The sequence below is a fragment of the Schistocerca americana genome, chromosome 2 (genome assembly GCF_021461395.2).
Source record: "Schistocerca americana isolate TAMUIC-IGC-003095 chromosome 2, iqSchAmer2.1, whole genome shotgun sequence".
Taxonomy (NCBI): Eukaryota; Metazoa; Arthropoda; class Insecta; order Orthoptera; family Acrididae; genus Schistocerca; species Schistocerca americana.
Window position 1 is genome coordinate 575372757 of NC_060120.1, and position 23009 is coordinate 575395765.

General features: G+C 44.8%; 1 protein-coding gene across 1 annotated transcript in view; it reads right to left on the reverse strand.

Annotated features, from left to right (window-relative positions):
- LOC124594195 overlaps positions 1–10120 on the reverse strand; it is a 294437-nt gene extending 284317 nt beyond the window's left edge. Inside the window, exon 1 of the mRNA XM_047132553.1 lies at positions 9802–10120. Within this exon, the coding sequence (XP_046988509.1) occupies positions 9802–9859 (58 nt within the window). The 5' untranslated portion in view covers positions 9860–10120. The remainder of the gene's footprint in view (positions 1–9801) is intronic.
- Positions 10121–23009: the final 12889 nt, after the last annotated feature.

A 23009-nucleotide genomic window follows, 5' to 3' on the forward strand; every position in this document is an offset into this window, starting at 1 on the left:
ACTCGTGAACTTCGTGTAGCCCGAGTGAACATGGGACAGAAAACGACATACTCTTGGACAACACTTCCTCTCGCACTGTACAGAAAGGTGTGCACTAATCAAAAATGGTTCAAATGGCTCTGAGCACTATGGGACTTAACATCTTAGGTCATCAGAGTCCTAGAACTTAGAACTACTCTAACCTAACTAACCTAAGGACATCACACACATCCATGCCCGAGGCAGGATTCGAACCTGCGACCGTAGCAGTCGCGCGGCTCCGGACTGAGCGCCTAGAGCCGATGGGCCACCGCGGCCGGCTGTGCACTAATCAGCAGGTTTCATTTTCAATGGGCTTTCAGGAGAATGGAAAAAGTCATATAAATCCTAAGAATTCAGATGCAAGCGGAAAGATTTCCTTGTGGCACACATCTTCTGTCTTGTGAAGGAGTTCCTCGTGGTAGTTGAGAACTTTTCTCTGCAACGTGTTATTTCTTATTACACTCTATTTTTTCGTGTTCTGTCAATTCTTTAATTCTTCGTTTATAAATTTTCTGATCAGCATTGTGCTAACTATGTACTGAACTTGTTTCAAGACCAAGTGCTTCGGCTCGTCAAGAATATTCCTAGCCCAGAAACGGGGGGTGAGACTGATACGCGGTGTTCAAATGGTTCAAATGGCTCTGAGCACTATGGGATTTAACATCTGAGGTCATCAGTCCCCTAGACTTAGAACAACTTAAACGCAACTAACCTAAGGACATCACACACATCCATGCCCGAGGCAGGATTCGAATCTGCGACCGCAGCAGCCGCGAGGTTCTGGACTGAAGCGCCTAGAGCCACTCGCCCACAGCGGCCGGCTACGCGGTGTCTGTTCGTGAACTTCGTGTAGGCGGTTGTTCTGATGTCTTGGAACCAGTCATATAAATAAATAATAAGTAAAAAAAAACATTCTGTAGCCAAGCTCTATAGCATCAAGCTAACGTGCTAATGTAGGTTTTATTGTATATTATGATTTTTAAGGCTTAACAACCATCTGTGAGCGCTACATATTAGGACATGGCCTATACACAAGGTGCTTTTTGATTATACATGTTTTATTTCTGACAAACCTTTGCTTTATGTGCTACATTTTATTCCCTAATATAACAACTTGGCATGAGGTTCCAACACACAATGAACACGTTTTGTTACAAAAATTTTTGAAGATGAGACGATGACAGCAAACTCCGTCGAAACCGGTTGTCGGAAATAAAGAAGTATTTATGTGATCGTGGCTACAGAAAGTCTTTTACCTTTGTAAAACGGATCGCTCCTCCTTATTTCTCAACATGATAAAAATAAAAATAAATAATTGGCATTATCCATCATTCTAGCAGATCAATTCACATCTGAAATGAGTCAACTTTTCTGCCTGATTCATTTTTTGTCTTAGTAATAAATATATTCTCATACTGTAATCTTGCGATACTTTCATATTTCTGTCCATCTCGAGAGGTACTCTCGCGCGTAAAGGATACATTTGTTCTACTGCATTAGCTACCCACATTGTTTTTCCCTCGCGAAGCAATACTCTTTGGTAACCACTTGACAAAAATGTCTGTAACAGTACTATCCGTTCCTGAAACGCAAATTAATTTTAGTACTAAAGGTTATAGCGTCGCCGGAATCATTACCCTTTAACAAGATCGCAGCTGCTGTGGAAGTAAAGGAAAAGGACGTTAACTCATTAAGCGACTGTCTGACTTCATTAGCCTAAACTGCTTCTAAGTGCCTGTGACATCGATACCATCCTGTTAGTGCCAAAGACAGAGTACCGTCACTCCATTCATTTAGTTTTAACGGAAACGATCCTCTTGTCTCAGACATATATTTTACTCTGCGGCGTCTTCGCTTCGTTCCAATATCGTAAACGAGGTGTGTTTGGCAGACGCCAGCCCGCCGTAGTGTGACGTCAAAGGCAAGTACGCGTCTTTACGCGCCGTTTGTTGTCATCTGGTGTGACGCAAACGCGGAAAGCGGCCAACTGGCGGGCGACGCGGCGGCGGCGGCGGCAGCGGCAGCCACAGTGGGGCAGACGGCACTTGCGCTCGCGGTCTGCCTCGCTCGCGGACTGCGCTGCTAATTTTAGCGGGCAATCCGCGGCCGCCGCATCCGAGCGCCACTCGCTTAGCGGCTATCTGCCAGAGGTTAGCGAGAACCGCGTCCCCGCGTAGCGCCACCGCCCTGTGTGCCGCACGCGCGCGGCAGCCCCGCACCAGTTCCCAGAACGGCCGTCGCACGTGTTTAGCACGCCGGGCCACTCACATTATCCCTTCTCGCGTAGCGCGTAGCGCGCCACGTTACGACACTGGGACCTCTGCCAGACTAGCGTCGAATTTGCTCGCCGGATTAACGACTGTTGGCCTACTTGCGCGAGTCGACGCCCCGACTAGCCATACGTTTTACTACTGACATAGAACTTCCTCCTGTAAGTCCAGAGCTTTTTGATGTATGATTATGTCTGTAGCGGACACGTCTAACAAATAAAGAAATTTTAATCTGCGAGCTAAGACCTTTATGACTAACTACACCACTGGCCTTTAAAATTGCTACACCACGAAGATAACTTGCTACAGACGCGAAATTTAACCGACAGGAAGAAGATGCTGTGATATGCAAATGATTAGCTTTTCAGAACATTCACACAAGGTTGGCGCCGGTGGCGACACCTACAACGTGCTGACATGAGGAAAGTTTCCAACCGATTTCCCATACACAAACTGCAGTTGACCGGCGCTGCCTGGAGAAACGTTGTTGTGATGCCTCGTGTAAGGAGGAGAAATGCGTACCATCACGTTTCCGACTTTGATAAAGGTCGGATTGTAGCCTATCGCGATTGCGGTTTATCGTATCGCGACATTGCTGCTCGCGTTTGTCGAGATCCAATGACTGTTAGCAGAATATGGTATCGGTGGGTACAGGAGGGTAGTACGGAACGCCGTGCTGGATCCCAAGACAGCAAGACAATGTGACACTCCACACATCCAGAATTGTTACTGAGTGACTCAAGGAACACTCTTCTGAGTTTAAACACTTCCACTGGCCACCAAACAACATTAAACAACATATCTGAGATGCCTTGCAATGTGCTGTTCAGAAGAGGTCTCCACCCCCCCTGGAACTCTTACGGATTTATGGAAAACCCTGCAGGATTCATGGTGTCAGTTCCCTCCAGCATTACTTCAGAAATTAGTCGAGTACATGCCGCATGATGTCGCGGCACTTCTGCTTGCTCGCGGGCTCTCTACACGATATTAGGCAGGTGTTCAAGTTTCTTTGGATATTCAGTGTATATAGAGATTAATATCTGTGATTTTCGGGCGAATACCGGAACAGTTACGGCCCAGTAGCTCCACGCACTACTACAACACGAGAACACACACTGACCAATATTTGAACGATTCATAAATAGGTCGCGTATGAAATTTCTTCCCACCTTAGACTAATGTGAGGTAGCCACAGAAAGAACTTGATAAAGCAAAGGTGAAATGCAGATCGTACGTAACAGTGAAACTTGCGCAGATCTGGGGATATTTTGGACCACAGAATTACCTCCACATCATGCAGACAGCTCATAGAATTTGTGTGGACGATCATGGCACTATTAAAAAATCGCGCTATGATACTGTCACATGAGAGGTAGCACATGAGGATGCAGGTTTTCCGTGATGTGCTGTTATCCCGTCATAGTGCCCTCCTACAGTACCAGCCGCGACCTCACACCATACCGCCAGGAATAAAGCAGCGCGGGATTAGCCGAGCGGTCTCAGCCGCTGCAGTCATGGACTGTGCGGCTGGTCCCGGCGGAGGTTCGAGTCCTCCCTCGGGCATGGGTGTGTGAGTGTGTTTGTCCTTAGGATAATTTAGGTTAAGAAGTGTGTAAGCTTAGGGACTGATGACCTTAGCAGTTAAGTCCCATAAGATTTCACACCATCAGGAATAACACCACTGTGCTTCTCCAAAACGTTGGAGAGTACGACCTCTACCCAGGTCGTCACCATATTCGCAGACGGCGGTCATCCGGGATGGTGCAAAACCGTGGGTCATCACTGAATGCAATGTGACTCCATTCTTCCTGGTCACGGCACCACTCCAAACGCAGCCGCTTGTGTTGTAGTGTTAGCGGCAGCCTAAGCATGGGGCTGTCGCTGTTAGTCTCCGACCAATGGTGCGGAATGACACAGAATGATCCAGTGACTCAATTACTTTTTTCGACTTGAAGCCGCTGAAGTGAAGAGTTGCGATGTGCTTAGCGCACAGTCGCTTGTGTTCGTCAGAATTAGTCGACAGGAACTTTGACAAAGCGTATGCCTACCATCACGCTCCGATAGTCGATCATCGGTTCACTGTCACATTCTAAAGCACGATTCGACCAGCCAGCCAACTGGAGACCCACAATAAGGCCCTTTTCAAACTCTTGTCAGGCGGTGTAACGATGCTTCACTTGAGTACACTGTATCTCTGTGCCTTCACAGTGATCGCTCAACCACTGACGCTGTTCACATACATCTACTTACAGCACCGTGATGGACGTAGCCTCCTAGATCCAAATTCTCACTACCGCCCCAGTCTTCTTTAAATTCCCCCTTTCTGGTCGTGTTACACTCGAACAGAAAGGGAGCATTTAAAGTCGACTGGGGTGGCAGAGAGAATTTCGACCGAAGAGGATGGCATGCCAGAGTTGTTTGAACCGCTGTGCCAAAGTGGCTTAGTGACTAACGCACCTGCCTAGTAAGCGGGAGAGCCGGGTTCGATTCCAGGCTTTGGAACAAATTTTCACTCTCCGCCTCAGTCTATACACATAAAATCAATACCGCATGTTTCCAGTGGTTTCCTGACCTACCTCGATGCAGAGGTGTTCGACTGTTGTGGCCAGCCCGTTCTCCAGGTCTCTTACAGTATGAAAACATCTGCTCATAGATTTCCGAGAGACCGGCACTCCATCACTCGACAACCAGTACGACTGACGAACTCCGGCGTCGAATGAAGCACCGGGACCGTATGCTTCTTTAAACCATAAACTCTTTATCAAATGTTCGAAGCAATTTCACCTATCCACTTACCTCTCTAGCAGTATGCACGTCGATAGGTGATACATGGAACAGGCAAACGCAGCCATCTATCGATGTCCGAGATGTTCACAACAGCGTTACAAAGTTTAACATAATTATGCAAGCTGTGATCTTAGCCGAGAGATAACAGTTAACAACAATTGTGTCATAATATCCACAGACCATTAAATTTTACGCCAAATTCTATAAAGAGAAGCAACCGCTGTAATTTCATTACAGTAAAAACAAACGGCGGAATTCACTTTGTGAGAATACTGCGTTTCTATGATTTTTAATAAATCTCATAGTTTGGGAAACATACGTGAATACTGCTTCGTCTAAATAACGTCAGCTGAGATCAGATAGTAAAATAGATTTTACAGTGGCGTTACGCTCAGTATTAAATGTGAAGAGACATTCTTAAACATATTACCAGAAAGCTACTAGGTATAAAACTTTATTTTGCTGCAACATTAAGAGCTTCGCAAGGAGAAGACGCGCGCCATGTTGCGCTGGGTAGCCGCCTTTCAGGGCAACAGGCAGCTATGTCTCGCATCCACTACTGTGCTGTATTAGGACCAAATTTAAATGTTTGAGAACATAACATTGACTTGTGAACACTCGATCTACCAACATCCGTACTTATTTTTGTCACAAACTTTGCCCCGCAACAAGGCGGGTTCGTGAGGAACTTGTCGCGCAAGTAAGTGCCAACCGTCGCCAACAATTTGCCCTTGTCAACAGTTTTTTGAACCGTGTTTTATATACGTAGGAACTGGTGAGCCAGTTCAAACCAACATCATCTATACGATGAAACTGCCACAGACGTAACTCTAGTGGAAATTATGCAGGCCATAATTGCTTTCCCGTTCTTAAAAAAATGTTTTTCTACTGTATGTTTCAATTGGAAATGGGATATTATCCTGCACTGGTAGGGACCCGTGTGAAGCAGACGCCCGTAGAGACTGGTGCAACATATCGCTGCGTGGTTTCCATCTGCTTCTCAAACGGAAGTCAAGGATTTAATGCACTGCCGCATCGACGGGTCGAGAGCAAGAAAATCTTTTCATTGCTCCGCAGGTGAAATATCGCGTATCTGTACTGCGATGCATGCACTGAACTGTATGTCAAGTACTGAACGTTACTCGTATCATTCAATAACTTTCCGCATTTATTCCTCCTAACATAAATTTAAAATACTGTGTGAAAAAATGTGGCTCCTGTCTTACTGCAAGCGTTTCGAGAGAAAGCTGTTCTGATGGCTTGCGTGTCTAACCTGTCAAAAGTATTATTTTATAGCTTCGATGAGTGAAAACAGTGCTTGTGCAGTGTTGTGTCTACTTCGTTGATGCTGGAGATGTAAAGAAGGAGAAGACGAGCCATATATCGATAGGTAACCTGTCAGTCTCGAGAATGGTAAAGAGATTTTAAAACTTAACGAGTCCGCAAGAGGAACAAATGGGCAGTCTCCTACTCAAGCACTCTGTAAGGTTGTGGAGAGATTTTGAATTTAATTCAAGAAAAAAATTGTAAATTTGTGGTAAGATCTTATGGGACCAAACTGCTTAGGTAGTCGGTCCCTAACCTTACACAATACTTAATCTAACTTAAACTAACTTACGCTATGAACAAAAACACACACACCCGAGGGAGGACTCGAACCTCCGACGGGGCTTTAATTCAGGACATCGACGCACTGTCTGCTAAGTACGATTCTTACGTCGGTGTATTTCCTGCCCTTGCTAGTCACATTTTGATAATATAAATCTTTCACCATCTAGATTACATCCGAGCGAGTAAGGACCTACTGTAGGCCAGATAGAAAACTCAGCCAATTAAGTGAGGTTTCGTAGTACTGAGAAGAATGAAGAAGTAAGACACATAGAAATCGAATTACAGGATTGGGGATAAGTGTAGAAATTTATTACATTCATATTTTACATAATACTCCTGACATTCAATTGTATTACGAATAGTACCACCCATGCAGTAGCGGAAGATCCTTCAAAATCATCAAACATACGGTGATTCGATTTATGTAGTTAGATCACGGGTGTCGTAATTTTAGTGAAGAGTCTAATGTCGAACTGCAGTTTTTGTCCAAGAATAGAATAAGTATCATCTTAAATCATTAAATTACCATATCATACTGCTGGATTCTGACTTTTCAATCTCTTGAATTTTACTCTGTAATTCAAAGCTTGAATAAAATTAAGTATATAAATATTCTAAATATGAGTCTTCAAAGTTTCGGTTACTGACATAGCAAAACAGAATGCCTTCTCATCAGTTAATGGAAAAAAGACAATCGACACAGGTAAATTATCTCCTTGAGATCTAGAGTAAATAAACACTTGTGAATTAGTCTTTGGATAGCTGTATTATGTCACTAATTAATAAAGGAAAAAGAGACACACTCCACATACATTGCAGATCAAGTACCCATCATCTAACAAATGGTTCAAACGGCTCTAAGCACTATGGGACTTAACATCTCAGGTCATCAGTCCTCTAGACATAGAACTACTTAAACCTAACTAACCTAAGGACATCACACACATCCATGCCCGAGGCAGGATTCGAACTTGCGACCGTAGCAGCAGCGCGGTTCCAGGCTGAAGCGCCTAGAACCACTCGGCCACAGCGGCCGGCAACTGTCATGTTATTAATCGCAACACAAGGTCTCACTTATGTAATATCCTAGCTATATCTGTTCATAACTGTATGGAAAACACAAATTAGTTGAAGAGACAGGATGATGGCAGATATTATGAGGTATTAAAAAATAATGTTTGTAGTGAATGCTAGTGACACGGGGATGAAGATTGTAGCATTAGCTTTGTACATTATTACTTAACACGTTTGCAGAAGAGAATTGTACAATAAGGATAAAGCGAATGACTCTCCACGCTTTCGAATAGATTGGTCCTGTATTCTGGTAGATGAACACTACAGTGCCTATCCAGTCACCCTCACTAAGTTTCTCTGTGGTTTTGCTAAATTACTTCAGGCGAACACCAGAAAGGTTGCAGCTATAAGGCTACAGCCGACTACCTGCTTCATGCATGTCAAATCAGACCTGCAATTAGGTTATTCTTTATTGTTAAACTATAAACTATAGTACCATGACACGTCCATTATGCATTCAAAAGTGTCTCATGGATGAATAAAACTAGCACTACTACTACTACTACTTCTGCTGCTGTTGGTACTATTAAGACATTGTGGAATAAGATTCTTACAAACAAAGTGCGTGACCTCAAACGCTCGTAACTGCACAAACATATGCTTTGAATATAAGTCGCTTATCTAAAAAATGGTGGTATGAGTTTTCGCATCAAAGACACAGGTGTTCTGTTGGTGATATTTGACGATGGCATGTTTGACCTGCAATAAGAAGTACTTTGTACATTATTACTTAACACGTTTGCAGAAGAGAATTGTACAATAAGGATAAATCGAATGACTCTCCACGCTTTCGAATAGATTGGTCCTAACAGTATAGGGACAATAGGAGGCCGCCTTTTGGAGTGTTCGGTTGTGGGTTGGACTGGAAGGAATGAACCCCAGTGTCATGAAGCGAATAAATCCCATGAATGTTTTCCAGAAGTTACCGGTTAGGCTGCGGCGTACTGCGTACCACAAGTAAAGTTACACGATCATCATTTCATCATCAGACTACACTGTATTATATAGTCTGCTTTCTGCACCGAATTACGAGCCTTTATAACAATATTCTTCGCAAAGGCATAACTTTCACATATTAATATCATAATTTGAAAATGTAATTAGTGTGGTGTTTGATATTGGGCTGCTTGAAAGTAGAAGTGATGTTGACTGAGAAATATAGCAATAAGAAGCGACGTTGAATATCTGCGTTTGGTCTTATCAAATCGATATTTAGTTTCTTCGCGTTACCGAAGTTGTTCTCTTAGAACTTGAACACGTGATCATTCAAATGTCTGTACGCGTTTTGCACGCGAGTGACTCGTAGAAATCTCGGATGGAAGATTTATAGTTCAAGCACCTTTTCGGTCGGTTCTGACCTTCCGACGTTACGTACTTAGCTTGTTAGTACGAGAGAGAGCCAAAGAAGCAAGAAATTGGAGGGAAAACGGAGACTGAAATATTCAAGGTGTCCCAGGAGGAATAGTTAGTGTTCAAGGATCTGACAGGGACGATCATTCTAAGCGAAAAAGTGTGCTCTAAATGCAGACCCCGAGAGTTATGAGCACTTCTTCTACTGCAAGTTCTTTGCTTTCCACATTTTGGAAGGAGGTAGCATGGATCGAAACAAGAAAAAATTGTCTAGTAAACATGGGTTCTAAGACGCATAACTTAAGAGCAACGAGCACTCGTTCCGTGGAAGAGGTGTGCTCCACAGAAGCGAAGATGAACAAGTGCTCATGGCTCTTAAGGTACGCATTTAAGAGTTTGTGTTTACCAGACTGTTTTGCTTCGAATGATCGTTAGTCCCGTATCCCTGAATATTGGCCATGCCCCCTTGGTACACCCAGTATTCAATAAATAATCCAGTAAATTTGATGTAAGAGGTGGGCCCAGGAAAGGAAATCGTTGGGGGCTTCCTCAAACAAGCCAGAACACAATCGATTCCCATCACTCTCTACCTCCCGTCCCACATCTTGCAAAAAATAAAAAGATAATAAGAAAACGTGAGCCCAGGCGCAGCCGTCCCTTAAGAACGCGCCACTGGGCTTAGACTTACCTTGGCGCCAGCAGAGCGCCGCCAGCCACACGGCAGTCAGCGTCCCCGCTGCTGTCATCACGTAGCGACGCCGAGCGACTTACAGGCCGCCTCAACACACCGCCATCGCGTACCTCGGTTTCCGTGCAGGCCTCACAAGCAGCTACTGTCCTACTATGATCGTCTGTAAAATTTCGGAGCTGCGACGCAACAGAAGACGTTGTTCACGAAGACTGTAGCGAATGCCTTGCCTTCCGCGGCGACCTGAGAGGCAGCGAGCCGTGTGGGGAGCGGGCGGCGTCGCGGAGCAGACTGCGGCGCGGTGCTGGCTTCGCGGGCTCCGGACGCGGTGCGGTGCGGCGCCGACACTGGCGGCAGCGGCAGCGGCAGGTGGCCGAGCAGCCGGCCGGCGGGCCCCTCCACGGCGTCGGGACGCCGGCGCCTGCGCACTGCCGCTTCAGTCCCAGCACTACTACTGCTGCATTAGGGGTGGAAAGCAGTCAGCTCAAACAATAAGGAACATTTCCAGTAATGCGCCGTCAGCAGGAACTGCCAGCCTAATTTAAAATCTTGTAAGCAAATCACAGGACGTGTTTACTGAAATTCTCCTCGCGAATCGAATATTCCGTAATTTTTCGGGAGTATACCCGGGACCGGCTGAAGTTCGAGTCCTCCCTCGGGCATGGATGTGTGTGTTTGTCCTTAGGATAATTTAGGTTAAGTAGTGTGTAAGCTTAGGGACTGATGACCTTAGCAGTTAAGTCCCACAAGATTTCACACACATTTTATATCGGCGAAATTATTAACACGTGTACTAATATTTCGGCGGAGCTGTCATTTGTACTCACGTGGTTCCTGTGAAAAGTTTTCCGATCTGATTGGGGCCGCATGGTAGGAATTACAAGACTTTGAACGTGGAATGGTAGTGGGAGCTAGACGCATAGGGCAAAGGAAATCGTTAGGGCATTCAATATTGCGAGATCCACAGTGTCAAGAGTGTTCCAAAAATACCATACTTCAGGCATTACCTCTCACCACGGCCAATGCAGAGTCCGAAGGCCGTCACTTAAGGACCGGGATCAGCGGCGTTTACGTAGAGTTGTCAGTGGTAACAGACAAGCAATACTACGTGATAGAAAAATTGTTCAAATGGCTTTAAGCACTATGGGACTTAACCTCTGAGGTCACCAGTCACCTAGACTTAGAACTACTTAAACCTAACTAACCTAAGGACATCACACACACCCATGCCCGAGGTAAGATTCGAACCTGCGACCGTAGCAGCAGGGCGGTTTCGGACTGAAGCGCCTAGAACCGCTCTGCCACGGGGGCCGGCTGACGTGACAGAAATCAATGTGGGTGAAGTTTGGTGTCAATCGGCTATGTCAGCAGAAAACCGACGCTAGTGCCTTTTCTAACAGCACGACATCATCTACAGCGCCTGTCCTGGGTTGGTGACCGTATCAGGTGGATCCTAGACAACTGGAAAACCGTGACCTGGTCAGATGAGTCTCGAGCGAATGGGAGCGTTCGAGTGTGTCGCAGACCCCACGAAGCAATGGACTCAAGTCGTCAAGAAGGCATTACGCAAGCTGATGGTGGCTCCATAATGGTGCGGGCTGTGTTTACCTGGAATAGACAGAGTTCCCTGGTCCAACTGAACCGTCGTTGACTGGAAATAGCCGACCTGTGTGGCCGAGCGGTTCTAGGCGCTTCAGTCTGCAACCGCGCGACCGCAACGGTCGCAGGTTCGAATCCTGCCTCGGTCACGGATGTGTGTGATGTCCTTAGGTTAGTTAGATTTAAGTAGTTCCAAGTTCTAGGGGACTGATGACCGATGTTAAGTCCCCATAGTGCTCAGAGCCATTTGGACCATGTTTGACTGGAAATGGCTCTGTTCGAGTACTTGGAGACCATCTGCAGCCATTCAGGGAACTCATGTTCCTAAATAACGATAGAATTTTTATGGATGACGAGACCCCGTGTCACCGGGATACAATTACTCACACCTAGTGTGAAGAGCGTTCTGGACAATTTGTGCGAATGATTTGACCACCCAAATCGCCCGACAAGAATCCAATCGAAAATTAATGGAACATAATCGACAGATCAGTTCGTGCACAAAGTCCTGCATCGGCAACAATGTCGCAAGTATTGACGCCTATGGAGGCAGCATGACTCAAATATTTCTGGAGGATATTTCCAAATACTTGTTGAGCCCGTGTCACGTCGAGTTGCTGTACTATGTCATGCAAAAGGAGTTATTTCGCGGCTTGTAACCTCAGTGTAAAAGTGGCATGCGTCATCAGCAGGAACTACTGACCTAATTTAAAATTTTTTAAACAAATCAGAATATGTGATTCTTAAAGTTTTCCCGGCGGATCGAATATTCCGTCATTTTCCGGGATTCCGTTGGAATATTATTAACCCGTGTACCGATATTCAGCTGACAATCTTTGTCATTCTGAAGGTGAGTCGCCTGCAAGATTTCTAACACACTTTACACTGTGGAGTACACGCGCGTATGGCAAAGATAATACTGTTGGTAACAAGAGTGTTAGTCATAGATACAACTTTACGCCTCTAAGAGTAAAACAGTGCAAGCGCAGTCAGCTAATCCACAGGCTTATGAAGTATTTGGTGGAGTATTACCGATGGCATGAATTGTAATGCCAGGTAACGAAGACCTCGAACAATATTTTCTTTGAGACCGCGCACGAGAAATGAGAGGTTTCCACGATTTGTCGGGCTGGAAACACTCGTCCCGCTCGAACATGTTTTCTACTAATTGTATTTCCCCAGCATCCTTGACACCTGAATCCCAGCGGGATGAGGCTGTAGCCAGTATCTTAACTTCCCCATAATCTATGGAATCGTCAGTGGAAATATAGTGCTGAGCCACTGCAGATTTGTTGGACTGTTCCAGGCAAGTGTACTGCTGGTGTTTAATGCAACGTTCTTTTACAGTACGTATTGCTTATCCTGTGTACTTTGTATCACACACACAAAGAATTTTGTATGTACCCGCTCCTTTCGTACAAGCAAATCATCCTTCATAGACACCAGATGAGCTGCGGCCTTGGCCGGCACTACGAAGATCACAACCACTTTATTCTTCTTCATTATTCTTGCAAATTTCAAAGAAATATTTCTCACATACGGTAGAAAGGCCGTAGACTTTATATCTCTTTCTTTTTGATCTTCTGTTGGTTGGTATGGCGTTATTGTTTGCAGAGCTTTCATTCTTACGGAATATTTCTTCCAGACGTACCATTTCACTCTGTAGGCTGTCAGCATCGGACACTGCTTGAGCTCTGTGTACTAAAGCTTTGTGTACACTCATAGTTTGCGAAGGCTGGTGGCAGCTAGACGCCTGCAGGTATAAATCGGTATGGGTGAGCTTACGGTAAACGGGACATACTAAAAACCCAGTTTCCTTTACCTGAACTAAAATAACCATACACGCTACACAACCCTTCATCTCCTGTTATATTGAAAATCCTTTTCAGTTTTATATTTTTGTGAATGAAGTTTAGATGTTAAAGAACCTGAGTCAGTTTTTCCTCGCCATGGAGCCAAAATATGACTGTGTCACTGACAAGTCTCCAGAACGCTGTCGGTTTTAAAACTGCACAGTTGAGTCCTTCCTTGTTTTTTAAACTACAGGCCCGCATTAGATGATTCAGACCTGCTTCGTCAGTTTGACTATCATCGCAGTGTGCAGAAACTAGAACTTGTTCAAATGGCTCTGAGTACTATGGGACTTAACTTCTGAGGTCATCAGTCCCCTAGAACTTAGAACTACTTAAACCTAAGGACATCACACACATCCATGCCTGAGGCAGGATTCGAACCTGCGACCGTAGCGGTCGCGCGGTTCCAGACTGTAGCGCCTAGAACCGCTCGGCCACCCCAGCCGGCTAGAACTTGTATTCTATGTAAATGTGCAGGCTAACATTTGCGTCCCAGCCTCGTACGAATGATGGACGTCACATAACGTTTACTTAGCTTCACACAGTCTAACCACGGTCGAGGAGAGAAGTCCGGTCGTACAGCAGGTTTTAAATCAGTATGAGGGATTCGTTTCAGACAGAACTGACCGTTAGTAATGCTAGGCTGTCGACTATTTCTATATGTAACATTGTACGCTCTCCTTTTCTCTATAGCGAGTACCCGTAAAGATACAGCGTAATGTACAAGTTTTGGTCTCTTCTAAATTCAGCGTCTCCTGCAGCCAAATACCAGATGAGCTGGTAGTAGGGTAGATGTAGAAATTGGGTGGTTTTGGAAATCAGCCTTATGCAAACACAATTATTTTATTTTTATATTTGACCAGACATGTTTCGACACCAATGTGTCATCTACTGTGGGTCAAATTTTTATTTCTGTAAAGTAAAATGTTACATTTATAATATTTTAACAGTTGTAGGCCTAAAAAATACAATATTTGCAATTTGCTTCGTTTTGTTTGGACATTCACCTTAAAATTACATCGCTGACTGAACTGTATTATTATACATCGATTTTAGTGCTCGTTTTCTTAGATTTTTGACAGCATGTCATCTGCAAACCAGCCATGAAGAAAATTATTGCGTATTTGTGGAGAGCTGTTTCGAGGGTAGAGGTTATGTACGTTTCTGTACTTACTCGTACGTTTTCCGTCCTGTTTCGTGTCCCTGGTTGGTGTCAATCAGCTGCTGTTTAGTGCATTTTCACTGTAGTTACAAATGGTAATATTTGCCATTTCTGGCATTTATGTGACAACGAAGAAAACCTTTCTCATGTCTCGATCTGAGCTATTTTTAATGTGATTCAGTGACAATATAAGCCGTACAAAAAAAACACACAGAATTCTAATATATGTGTAGAGCCATACTCACACGAAACGTGGCGAAGCACGCCAAACCTAGTGTCTGTCGTAGTTGCTGCACGCTCTGAAAAGACTTGCTACACCTCACGGAACGCAACGAGCTCCTCATCGCGATTTACGACCTCAGCGCTCTCCAGTGGCATTCTACGGCATCTGACTAATCACACAGTTTCTTTACGAGAAGGGTCGCGCGTAAAATACACTCCTGGAAATGGAAAAAAGAACACATTGACACCGGTGTGTCAGACCCACCATACTTGCTCCGGACACTGCGAGAGAGCTGTACAAGCAATGATCAACGCACGGCACAGCGGACACACCAGGAACCGCGGTGTTGGCCGTCGAATGGCGCTAGCTGCGCAGCATTTGTGCACCGCCGCCGTCAGTGTCAGCCAGTTTGCCGTGGCATACGGAGCTCCATCGCAGTCTTTAACACTGGTAGCATGCCGCGACAGCGTGGACGTGAACCGTATGTGCAGTTGACGGACTTTGAGCGAGGGCGTATAGTGGGCATGCGGGAGGCCGGGTGGACGTACCGCCGAATTGCTCAACACGTGGGGCGTGAGGTCTCCACAGTACATCGATGTTGTCGCCAGTGGTCGGCGGAAGGTGCACGTGCCCATCGACCTGGGACCGGACCGCAGCGACGCACGGATGCACGCCAAGACCGTAGGATCCTACGCAGTGCCGTAGGGGACCGCACCGCCACTTCCCAGCAAATTAGGGACACTGTTGCTCCAGGGGTATCGGCGAGGACCATTCGCAACCGTCTCCATGAAGCTGCGCTACGGTCCCGCACACCGTTAGGCCGTCTTCCGCTCGCGCCCCAACATCGTGCAGCCTGCCTCCAGTAGTGTCGCGACAGGCGTGAATGGAGGGACGAATGGAGACGTGTCGTCTTCAGCGATGAGAGTCGCTTCTGCCTTGGTGCCAATGATGGTCGTATGCGTGTTTGGCGCCGTGCAGGTGAGCGCCACAATCAGGACTGCATACGACCGAGGCACACAGGGCCAACACCCGGCATCATGGTGTGGGGAGCGATCTCCTACACTGGCCGTACACCACTGGTGATCGTCGAGGGGACACTCAATAGTGCACGGTACATCCAAACCGTCATCGAACCCATCGTTCTACCATTCCTAGACCGGCAAGGGAACTTGCTGTTCCAACAGGACAATGCACGTCCGCATGTATGCCGTGCCACCCTACGTGCTCTAGAAGGTGTAAGTCAACTACCCTGGCCAGCAAGATCTCCGGATCTGTCCCCCATTGAGCATGTTTGGGACTGGATGAAGCGTCGTCTCACGCGGTCTGCACGTCCAGCACGAACGCTGGTCCAACTGAGGCGCCAGGTGGAAATGGCATGGCAAGTCGTTCCACAGGACTACATCCAGCATTTCTACGATCGTCTCCATGGGAGAATAGCAGCTTGCATTGCTGCGAAAGGTGGATATACACTGTACTAGTGCCGACATTGTGCATGCTCTGTTGCCTGTGTCTATGTGCCTGTGGTTCTGTCAGTGTGATCATGTGATGTATCTGACTCCAGGAATGTGTCAATAAAGTTTCCCCTTCCTGGCACAATGAATTCACGGTGTTCTTATTTCAATTTCCAGGAGTGTAGCTGTGTCAACTCTCTTAGAGATGGTCGAAGAAAAGCAGAGGAAATCACGAAGAATATTCTGTACTCGTCGATGACTTAAACACTTAATAATGCTGTTGAACGGTCTGCCATACGTGCTAACAGAAGTTATTCGTTAATTCAATTGAATCTTTATCCCATTGTTGGTTTTACATTGAGTGTAGTTGAAGTGTAATGTCTAGTGTCAGTTTGCGCATCCATAATATCCATATTCCCGATGTTGCGTGCACTATCACCACTCTGAAGTAACGTACTTCATCACATAGATTTCAAGATCGAGAACCGATTCGTAATTTCATTTGAATGGAAGAGGAAACTTTTTCGAAGCTGCTCACCATAACTGAAAACATACATTTATACAAAGTATAAATATGAGGTAGTCCATAAAACCGAGTGGTGTATTTTACGCAGTCTCATAATGGCAAGAACTTCCAGTGGGTAACTTGTGTGTACTTTCTGAGATAGTTTGGCAGTTACATTAATATTCCTGGCCACTGGGGAAACATCCCAGTCGTTGGCCTTTGCAACAATAACTCCAGCAAATACATTATACTTTAATTACTACAGGCTAAATTTCTATTAAATTAATAAGAAAGACCCGAAATCTTTTAGGAAATAAATAGTGAAAACATTAGTAGGAGGGAGGTGCGAGGTTGTTCATTTTACTACGTAGCTCACGACACTATTAACTGAGCTACGGGTTTAACGGGGAACCACGCTCCATATATGGTATCCTCTGTTTAAAGACTGTATTGGAACTGTCATTAATTGATACTTATCTATGACAAACTTTAATAGAAGGACTAGTTTTTGGTAGATCATCATTTTGCCGCAGCATTGAAACGGTATACTTACATAGCACACAACACTAATAACATCAATTACAGTAAGTCTTTATTAACCTACATATAATTATATGTCTTTTATTACAACAAATCGTATGTAAAATTACACGTTTTCATTAAATCCCAGTATGCTGATGGATGGAAACAGCTTACATTCACACCACATATTCCATGATAAAGAAAACCCACCAAAAACGTAGTACAATTCGGTATAATATGGCGGCTCCTCAGCTTGCTTGCGACGAAAAAACGATGTTGCATCTAATTGGCCACGTTCCTCTCCATGAGGTCAAAATTCTGACATGCCACATTCTTCATTTCACGTTCCAGAGTGCAATGGAAACTTGAATTCCACGCTGCGACGTCATCAGTTCTTTCTCCAAATGCTCTGTGAGCCAACGGCTTTGCTGCAATTTAAGAAGCAACAATAAAATATTTTAAAGTAGTGCTTCTTTTGTGGCAATACGCGCCGGCACGGTGTACCGGTACCTCTTATGAAAAAAAAGTCAGAACAACAGATTTTGAGATGTGGTTTGATAGAACTTTTGCTGCAGTTGAAGCAAAACCGTTGTATTCACGCTTTCAGTGTGCTCAGAAAAGCGTTAAAATTGCGTTTTAAGAAGTCTATATTTCACAACCCCCCCCCCCCCCCCCCCCCTCCCAGAGTGTCACAGTACCGGAACGTCTTTCCTTACAAAGTAAGCACTGCTCTAAAGCATAGAAAAGTAAAAGTAAACAAGTGTTAATAAATTTCTCCTTTCCAGAAAAGCTCAACTTCCTATTGCCAGTCAGGATTTAATATTGTCTACTTCTGGCATATTGTTTATCTTGCTGCCCAAACAGCAATACTCATCTACCACTTTTAGTACTCATTTCCTAATCTAACTCCCTCAGCTTCGCCTGATTTACTTCCGCTGCACTGGATTCCCTTGTTGTACTTTTGATGACATTCATCTTATAACATGTTCTTAAGAAACTATCAATTCCGTTCAAATGATCTTCTTAGTCCTGTGCCATCTCGGAAAGGACTACAATGTCATCAGTAAAACCTGTGAGTTTTTATTTCTTCTTCCTGAACTTTATTTCCCTTACCAAATTTCTCCTCAGTTTCCTCACAACTTGCTCAATGTACAGACTGCGTAACTTCCAGGCCTGCCTCACTCTCTTATCAACCACTGCTTCCTTTTCATGTCCTTCGACTGGTGTAACTGCAGTGAGACATCTATACAAGTTCCCCCTTTCTACCTTAAAATGTCAATGTATTCGAGTCGACAATGTCAAAAACTTTCTCTAAAGCTACAACTGCTGTAGGTTTACCTTTCTTTAACATATCTTCTGAAATATGTCAGAGGGTCAGCATTGCCTCGCGTGCTTCTTACATCTGGAACCCAAACTGATCTTCACTGAGGTCAGCTTCTACTACTTTTCATGTAATTCTGCAAATAATTCATGTCAGTATTTTGTAAGCATGAATTATTAAATATATATGTCTCATATGTCGATGGGGGGAGTGGGGTGCGACATTGACACGCATATGGAAAATGGAAAAGTGTCGCTCGAAGACCAACCAGTTCAGCAACACCCTTGGTGCCACTTGCTCTCCTCTGTTGAACACTAAAAATCTACCTGTACAGAAACAGGCTGTGACGAAGTCCCAGGCGCCTGCATGCTGCTGCTCTAGCCCCTGCTAGTGCTCTGGAGGTATCCGAGAAGTGTCATGGGGTTGCCTACCAACAGGCACCAAAGACGCCATCAGAGCTTGTTTTTATACAGGTAGATTTTCAAAGTGCTTAACAAACGAGGGCGGATAGCACCGATAGTGTTGCTGAATGAAATGGTCTTAGATGGATGCTTCGCTGTTCTACTCAGGCACGTGTCAATGTACCACTCCCCCATAATCAAGTCACAGGAGTCGCGAAACAGCAGAGCTGAAAAAGCGTCAGCACCTTTTGCTGCTTCGGATCACATTCAGGTTTCGTCGAGTGGGTTTGAAATGTTTCTAGTTGTCCTACCCTGTACACCAGAGCACAAATTGCGGTCGCACTGCACTCCAAAGGGGTGGGCTCACATTCAGTGGGGTTGCTGGACCTTAAGTCCCTAGAGAGGGGTGAACCGTCCGACGGGTGTCATTAGCGCCGAAGATGGAAAAACAGTCGCCCCGCTACTTATCGTGCTGCGAAACGTCGTTTATGACCATGAAATGTGTACAAATTGAGTTCGAACTCCTGTTTACGAGCACGGAATGTGTGGGAATCGACGGCCCAAGCAAAGGGGTGGTTTGATTGATACGCTTTATGCCACCTGATGAAGCTTTTTCGTATCGATTCTGATCGGCGTTGTGTCGGAAATGGTTTCCACAGCCGTCCATAACAAAACCGCACGATTTCTACGCTGGATATCGGGGTTCGGATTTCCGCCGTGGACGAGTCAAATAAGGGATGAAATGTGTATAAGAAGGGGTGTGAAGACCTTCCCATCATGTGACATGTCCACAATGGCGTCGAGAAAATTGTCTGTGGAATCTGGTGCCAATGTGACATCGTAAACCACATTACAGTTTACCTGAACATCAGAGCTTTGTATTTTTTTTTTTTTTCGCATGTATCTACACTTTGCTGTTAGAAGCGTCGCCGAAACCGAGGGGGACTTCGCAAAGCGGCATGCTTTTACACCATTACAGAGAAAGGTTATAGGCACCTTTGAGCCAAATTTCAAATTTCGAAGGGTCTTTAATTCTGTTGCGCATTGTATTATCTTACATATTCTCTCTGAATGTAACTGGCGAAAGATGGTTTCTTCCCAAACTGTGACAAAAACTCGTAGTAAAGGTCACTTCTTTACTAAATACAAGCTACTCTTGGAACCTCTTTACAAGTTTGTAGACGGAAGGAAGTGCACGCGTTTTGCAAGAGTGGCGCACTACGTGGCTAACGGATCGTAGCTATTGTATTGTATGTTAAAGTTCATGTGAAAAATTCCCCAAACAGGGCTAGTCCCGAACTGAAGTTTCGTTCAACGATTCCACTTTCCACTGATTCAGTTGATCTGCAAACAGCCGATAAAATGATGGAACATAGAATCATGAATATTGAAGAATAACACGTCGAATTTATCTGTAAAATATATTTGAGTTTTACTCATAGATCAGAAACATTTTTGCCTGCTACTAATCTTAACATTAATCTTCAGTATCGTCCACAGATCGGACAATACTTTCACAATTACAAAATTGCTCTAATGGCGTCTTTTAACAACATAAATCATCTACCCACATCCGCTCTCCCAACCAAAATTATCAAGAAGATTCATTTCTCCTCCTTAACGTTCCAGGAGTGAAAACATCGACGCAGTCCATAGAACATCTATAACATTGTTTCTTATCGGCAGCTGTCGTTAAACACGATCTCTGGCGCGCAGCATACGCCCACTCGTAAATTATTGAAACTGTACATACTGATTACAAGATATACTACGTAAACCCCCCCAGAGGAGCAGAATCTTAAGCCATTAATATTACTGCTTCCATTCTATAAGCGTGAACTCTCCTTTAAATATGTTGTTGTTGTTGTTGTGGTCTTCAGTCCTGAGACTGGTTTGATGCAGCTCTCCATGCCACTCTATCCTGTGCAAGCTTCTTCATCTCCCAGTACTTACTGCAACCTACATCCTTCTGAATCTGCTTAGTGTATTCATCTCTTGGTCTCCCTCTACGATTTTTACCCTCCACACTGCCTCCAACGCTAAATTTGTGATCTCTTGATGCCTCAGAGCATGTCCTACCAACCAGTCCCTTCTTCTTGTCAGGTTGTGCCACAAGCTCCTCTTCTCCCCAATTCTATTCAATACCTCCTCATTAGATATGTGATCTACCCATCTAATCTTCAGCATTCTTCTGTAGCTCCACATTTCGAAAGCTTCAATTCTCTTCCTGTCCAGACTATTTATCGTCCATGTTTCACTTCCATAGGTGGCAACCCTCAATAGAAATACTTTCAGAAACGACTTCCTGACACTTAAATCTATACTCGATGTTAACAAATTTCTCTTCTACAGAAACGCTTTCCTTGCCATTGCCAGTCTACATTTTATATCCTCTCTACTTCGACCATCATCAGTTATTTTGCTCCCCAAATAGCAAAACTCCTTTACTACTTTAAGTGTCTCATTTCCTAATTTAATTCCCTCAGCATCACCCGACTTAATTTGACTACCTTCCATTATCCTCGTTTTGCTTTTGTTGATGTTCATCTTATATCCTCCTTTCAAAACACTGTACATCCTGTTCAACTGCTCTTCCAAGTCCTTTGCTGTCTCTCACAGAATTGCAATGTCATCGGCGAACCTCAAAGTTTTTATTTCTTCTCCATGGATTTTAATACCTACTCCGAATTTTTCTTTTGTTTCCTTTACTGCTTGCTCAATACACAGATTTAATAGCATCGGGGAGAGGCTACAACCCTGTCTCACTCCCTTCCCAACCGCTGCTGCCCTTTCATGCCGCCGGCCGAAGTGGCCGTGCGGTTAAAGGCGCTGCAGTCTGGAACCGCAAGACCGCTACGGTCGCAGGTTCGAATCCTGCCTCGGGCATGGATGTTTGTGCTGTCCTTAGGTTAGTTAGGTTTAACTAGTTCTAAGTTCTAGGGTACTAATGACCTCAGCAGTTGAGTCCCATAGTGCTCAGAGCCATTTGAACCTTTCATCCCCCTCGACTCTTATAACTGCAATCTGGTTTCTGTACAAATTGTAAATAGCCTTTCGCTCCCTGTATTTTACCCCTGCCACCTTTATAATTTGAAAGAGAGTATTCCAGTCAACATTGTCAAAAGCTTTCTCTAAGTCTACAAATGCTAGAAATGGAGGTTTGCCTTTACTTAATCTAGCTTCTAAGATAAGTCGTAGGGTCAATATTGCCTCACGTGTTCCAACATTTCTGCGGAATCCAAACTGATCTTCGCCGAGGTCGGCTTCTACCAGTTTTTCCATTCGTCTGTAAAGAATTCGCATTAGTATTTTGCAGCTGTGACTTATTAAACTGATAGATCGGTAATTTTCACATCTGTCAACACCTGATTTCTTTGGGATTGGAATTATAATATTCTTCTTGAAGTCTGAGGGTATTTCGCCTGTCTCATACATCTTGCTCACCAGATGGTAGAGTTTTGTCAGGACTGGCTCTCCCAAGGCCGTCAGTAGTTCCAATGGAATGTTGTCTACTCCCGGGGTCTTGTTTCGACTCTGGTCTTTCAGTGCTCTGTCAAACTCTTCACGCAGTATCACATCTCCCATTTCATCCTCTTCTACATCCTCTCCCATTTCCATAATATTGTCCTCAAGTACATCGCCCTTGTATAGACCCTCTATATACTCCTTCCAACTTTCTGCTTTCCCTTCTTTGCTTAGAACTGGGTTTCCATCTGAGCTCCTGGTATTCTACATCTACATCTACATCCATACTCCGCAAGCCACCTGACGGTGTGTGGCGGAGGGTACCCTGAGTAGCTGTATCGGTTCTCCCTTCTATTCCAGTTTCGTATTGTTCGTGGAAAGAAGGATTGTCGGGATGCCTCTGTGTGGGCTCTAATCTCTCTGATTTTATCCTCATCGTCTCTTCGCGAGATATACGTAGGAGGGAGCTATATACTGCTTGACTCTTCGGTGAAGGTATGTTCTCGAAACTTTAACAAAAGCCCGTACCGAGCTACTGAGTGTCTCTCCTGCAGAGTCTTCCACTGGAGTTTATCTATCATCCTCGTAACGCTTTCGCGATTACTAAATGATCCTGTAACGAAGCGCGCTGCTCTCCGTTGGATCCTCTCTATATCTTCTATCAACCCTATGTTTATGTTTGCTGTGAAGTTCCCTTTGCTTCCGC